Genomic DNA, 5,579 nt, shown 5'->3' on the forward strand with positions numbered 1-5,579 from the left:
ATTGGATTTGACTGTTATTTTATTTGATCTGACTATTTTGATTGGATTTGATTATTTTTAACTCACTCGTCTATTTTTATTTGGTTTGACTCTTTTGATTGGATTTGATTGTTTTTAATTAACTTTTTTATTTTGATTGGATTTGACTGTTATTTTATTTGATCTGACTATTTTGATTGGATTTGATTATTTTTAACTCTCTTCTGGTTTTATTTGATTTGACTCTTTTGATTGGACTTGATTATTTTTCTTTCATTTCATTAGTTCTATTTCATTTTATGGTTCATCGTAGTCAGCCAGGTGTTCAGACTAGATTTGGTATTTTTGTCTACCTATCAAGTCCTTCCCAAGGACCTGGGAGAGGCAGGTGTGGATGTTTGATGGTTTTACAGATTTCATTTCATTTTATTCTTTTTATTTCTATTTTGTTTTTAATCTCATTTTATTTTTTACTTTTATTTTATTTTATTTTTTATTTCTATTTTGTTTTTGTTTCATTTTATTCTTTTTATTTTTATTTTGTTTTTATCTCATTTTATTCTTTTGACTTCTTTTTTACTTTTATTTCATTTTATTCTTTTTATTTCTATTTTACTTTTATTTCATTTTATTATTTTATTTCTATTTTGTTTTTTCTCATTTTATTGTTTTTACTTTTATTTTACTTTTATCTCATTTTATTCTTTTTATTTCTATTTTACTTTTATTTCATTTCGTTATTTTTATTTCTATTTTGTTTTTATCTCATTTTATTTTTTACTTTTATTTTATTTTATTCTTTTTATTTCTATTTTACTTTTATTTCATTTTATTCTTTTTATTTCTATTTTGTTTTTATCTCATTTTATTCTTTTGACTTCTATTTTACTTTTATTTCGCTTTATTCTTTTTATTTCTATTTTACTTTTATTTCATTTCGTTATTTTTATTTCTATTTTGTTTTTATCTCATTTTATTTTTTACTTTTATTTTATTTTATTCTTTTTATTTCTGTTTTGTTTTTATTTCACTTTATTCTTTTTATTTCTATTTTGTTTCTATTTCATTTTATTCTTTTTACTTCTATTTTACTTTTATTTCACTTTATTCTTTCTACTTTGATTTCATTTTGTTATATTTATTTCTATTTTCATTTTATTGTTTCATTTTAACAGGCCAACAAAGCTACAGCACAATGCCAAACTGAGCAGGGGCAGAAAATATATAAATAAATCTGATTTTGGAGTTGGCACCCAATTCCGTCCCACTGCATTCCATTCTCAAGTTAAAAACAACAAAGTGCAAATAAAATCTTAAAATTCTTTGGCAAAGAAACACCCACATAAAAGGGGGAGCTGGACTGAGGACAGAACTGTGCCGGGCAGACGGGATCCTCCCAACAACTCCCTTACAAACTGGGTTTTTCTCAATATGGCATCACGTAAAGTGCTAACGTGATGGTCTATTTTTCATCCAGGAGAAAAATCACCCAATCGTCCAATTTAGGGGAGAACCGATTTGAGCTTTGGCAGAACCCCTGTTGATATTTCCCAGACTTTTATTATTTTACCAACTTTAACATCGCCCCGAGCCGCTCCATCGCGAGATGGGCAGCATATAAATTTAATAAGCACGTCAATAAACAAAATTCAACCTGGCGGGGATTCACCCATTCAGAATCCCAACAGCTGCCTTCATTTTTGCACACAGAGTATTCTCAATTTCGGCAAACTCTTCGTAGTAGCCACGTGAAAACCTGGCCAGTTACTGGAATAAATTATTATTATTATTATTATTATTATTATTATTATTATTATTATTATTATTATTATTATTATTATTATTATTATTATTATTATTATTTTTAACAGTTTGGGTCTACAAAGCAACGTTTCTCAACTTGGCCATTTTAAGACGGGTGGGACTTCAACTCCCAGGCTGGGGGATTCTGGGAGTTGAAGTCCACCCGTCCGTAAAGTTGCCCAGGTTGAAAAAAAAAACGGCTCAAATAGGTTTCTTCCAGGTCTAATTTGCTGCCTGAACTCGGCTTGAATTTGGCAACTGGGTCACCTGGGTTTTTTGCCAGCCTCACCTGTGATTTCCCCCCCCCCCACCTACCCCAGCCAGGTGTGTTACACCAAGGGTCCTGGGCCTGGGAAAATTTCTGCAAGAGCGCAAGCAATTCCTCTTTTCCCTCCCCCCCCTCCTTCCTTTCTGCCCCACCTCCTTCAAAGATCTCTGGGGGGGGCGAAGGGGGGGAGGTCATCCTGCACCTTTTGTCGCAAGCTGCCTTTGAAGGTGTGGCGGGCTGGGGGGAGGGGAGGGGAGGAGGGAGAAGGGGAGNCTTTTTTCTTTCCTTTCTTCCTTCTTTCCTTCTTTCTTTCTTCTTTCCTTCCTTCCTCCCTTCCTCCCTTTTTTTCTTTCCTTTCTTCCTTCTTTCATTTTCTTTCTTTCCTTTCCTTCCTTCCTTCCTCTTTCTTTTCTTTCTTTCTTTCTTCTCGCTCTCTCTCTTTTGCCCTGGCCGCGCGTGTTTTCCCCCCCCCCACCGGTGTAAAAAAAAGGGGGGAGGGTCCCTTCCGCCTGCCCCCCCTCCCGGGTCTCTCTCTTCCTCCCCTGGCCCACGCGTGTCGGGCGATCGGGCCCCGCGGGGGAGAGGCGAGGCAGGCGCCCGCGGGCGAGCTTTTCCTGGCTCCCACGCGTGGGCGGCGGCGGCGGCGGATGGAAGCGGCGAAGGCGCGGCCGGCAGGCAGGCAGGTAGCTCGACAGGTAGCCCGACAGGTGTGTGGCTTCCCTCTCGGGGCCCCCCCCATCTCTTTCTCTCCTCCCCCCCCTCCCACGCGTGGGCGCCCCCCACTCACCGCCCAGGGAGAGCATGGAGTCGAAGACCTTGCACTGGAGCTGGCCGGTGCTCTGCCAGACGCACTCCATCCACAGCCCCATGTAGAAGGACTGGGCGGTGATGATGCTGCCGTCGGCGAAGGAGGAGACCCGCCACTGGGGCAGGATGGTGGCCGTCAGGTGGGCGATCAGGCCCAGCAGGGCCAGCACGAAGCCCAGCAGCTGCAAGCCGGAGTTGGCCATGGCGGACGGAGGGACGGACGGGCGCTGCTGCCTTTACCTGCGCGCCAGGTGAGCGCACCTGGCTTTATGCCCTGGGCGGCGGGGGAGGGCGGCTGACATCAGGGCCCCGGGGGGAGGCTCCGGCGCAGCCCGGCGGCTTCCTGGAAGGGGCCGGCCGCTGCTCTGCCTCCCTCCCTCCCTCCCTCCCTCGCTTCCTCTCTTTCGGGCTTTCTCCTTCCTTCCTTCCTTCCTTCCTTTCTCGGCTTGGGTTTCGGGTTTCTGGTTTCCCTTTTTTTCTTTTCTCTTCCCCTTTGGGTTTTTTTTTTCCCCTTCCCTCTTTTCTCTTTCCTTGCCGGTCTCTTTTCTTTTCCGTTTTTCTTTCTTTCCTTCCTTCCTTCCTTCTCTATCTTTTTCCTTCCTTCCTTCCTTCCGCCTTCTTTCCCTTCCTCCCTTCCCTTCCCCTCCTCGCCTTTCTTCTTTTCTTTCTCTTTTCTTTCTTTCTTTCTTTCTTTCTTTCCTTCCTTCCTTCCTTCCTCTGTCCTCTCTTTCCTTCTTTCCTTTTCTATCCCATCTTTTTTTCCTTTTTTTCTTTTCTTTTTCATTTTTCTTTTCTTTTTCCTTTTCCCCTTCTTTCCTTCTCCTTTGTCTTCTTTCCCTTCCCCTTGCCTTTCTTCCCTTTTTCTTTCTTTCCTTCTTTTTCTTTCTCCTTTCTTTCTTTCTTTCCTTCCTTTGCCTTCTTTCCTTTCTTCTCTTTCACTTCCTTCCTTCCTTTCTTCCTTCCTTCCTTCGTCTTCTTTCCCTTCCCCTTCCCTCCTTCCTTCGTTCCTTCCTTTCCTTCCTTCCTTCCTTCCTTCCTTTCATTCCTTCCTTCCTTCCTTCTTTTGTCTTCTTTCCCTTACTCTCTTCCCCTTCCTTCCTTCCTTTCTTCCTTCCTCCCTCCCTCGGCTTGGGTTTCTGGTTTCTTGTCTCCCTTCTTTCTTTTCTCTTCCCCTTTGGGTTTTTTTTTCCCCTTCCCTCTTTTCTCTTTCCTTCCCGGTCTCTTTTCTTTCCCGTTTTTCTTTCCTTCCCTCCTTCTGCCTTCTTTCCCTTCCTCCCTTCCCTTCCCCTCCTCTCCTTTCTTCTTTTCTTTCTCTTTTCTTTCTTTTTCTTTCTTTCTTTCTTTCCTTCCTTCCTCTTTCCTTCTTTCCCCTTCTATCCCATTTTTCTTCCATTTTTCTTTTCTTTTTTCTTTTTTTCCTTTTCCCCTTCTTTCCTTTCCTCCTTTGTCTTCTTTCCCTTTCTTCCCTTTTTCTTTCTTTCCTTCTTTTTCTTTCTCCTTTCTTTCTTTCTTTCTTTCTTTCTTTCTTTCTTTCCTTCTTTCCTTCCTTCCTTTGTCTTTGTTCCCTTCTTCTCTTTCCCTTCCTTCCTTCCTTCCTTCTTTTGTCTTCTTTCCCTTCCTCTCTTCTCCTTCCTTCCTTCATCTTCTTTCCCTTCCCCTTCCCTCCTTCCTTCGTTCCTTCCTTTCCTTCCTTCCTTCCTTTCATTCCTTCCTTCCTTCCTTCTTTTGTCTTCTTTCCCTTCCTCTCTTCCCCTTCTTTCCTTCTTTCCTTCCTTCTTTTGTCTTCTTTTCCTTACTCTCTTCCCCTTCCTTCCTCCCTCCCCCCCTCCCCCCCTTCCTCAGTTACAATGGCAATACATAACAAATTAGGGACAGCTTCTGATAGCAGAAGTCAATCTGTGTAGTTACTAAGAGTCAAAAACGACTTGATGGCAGATCATCAATAAATAATCAACCTGGTTAGTCTCAACCATGGTTTACTGGGTGCTCCTAACTGTAGCCCAACGTGGGAATCGCCAAAGGTCCAGGTCTCTGAACCAGCCACAGGGCTCTCTGGCCATCCCAGGGTTAACCTCGCTCTGCTTTGCCCCGAACGAGCTAATTTTAGGGGCTCACACCGTACACCCCTTTCTTACCGTAAAACAACCACACACTGCCTGGATTCTCACAACACGCAGGACGGCCTTCCCCAATCCAGGCACTTGCCAGGTAACTAAACTTCAGCTCCCAGGGTTCCCTAGCCAGCATGGCCGATGGGATGCCTGGCAGGGAGAAGAAGGGAGGGCAAAAGTAAGATGGGGTTGGCTGATCCGCGGTTCAACCGCTTGAAACCACAAATGAACCAATCGCATTTCAGCTTTGGGCTGCAAAAATGGTGGCCTCCACAAGAGGGCAGCAAAGCTACACGGGAAACATTGGCCCTTGGCTGCCATCTGATGGTGAAGCAAAATAGGGCAGGCAGAGATAGTGTCGTCCTTTCCCAAAGGCTTTCAACCTTTTGAGTCAGGGGTCTTCCAACTTGGCCACTTTTAAGACTTGTGGACTTCAACTCCCAGAATTCCTCAGGCCAGCCCTTTCTCTCTTCTCTCTCTCTCTCTCTTCTCTCTCTCTCTCTCTTGTCTCTCCTCTCTCTCTCTCTCTCTCTCTCTCTCCTCTCTCTCTCTCTCGTCTCTCTTTTCTCTCTCTCTCTCTCGTCTCTCTTTTCTCTCTCTCTTTTCTCCCT

General features: G+C 43.3%; 1 protein-coding gene across 1 annotated transcript in view; it reads right to left on the reverse strand.

The window, feature by feature from the left end:
* Nucleotides 1-3,122, reverse strand: part of LOC107298865 (claudin-7-like) — a 15,147-nt gene extending 12,025 nt beyond the window's left edge. The window contains exon 1 of the mRNA XM_015828229.1: nt 2,838-3,122. Within this exon, the coding sequence (XP_015683715.1) occupies nt 2,838-3,060 (223 nt within the window). The 5' untranslated portion in view covers nt 3,061-3,122. The remainder of the gene's footprint in view (nt 1-2,837) is intronic.
* Nucleotides 3,123-5,579: the final 2,457 nt, after the last annotated feature.

This window comes from Protobothrops mucrosquamatus, unplaced genomic scaffold (genome assembly GCF_001527695.2).
Source record: "Protobothrops mucrosquamatus isolate PMUCROS unplaced genomic scaffold, P.Mucros_1.0 scaffold4341, whole genome shotgun sequence".
Classification (NCBI taxonomy): Eukaryota; Metazoa; Chordata; class Lepidosauria; order Squamata; family Viperidae; genus Protobothrops; species Protobothrops mucrosquamatus.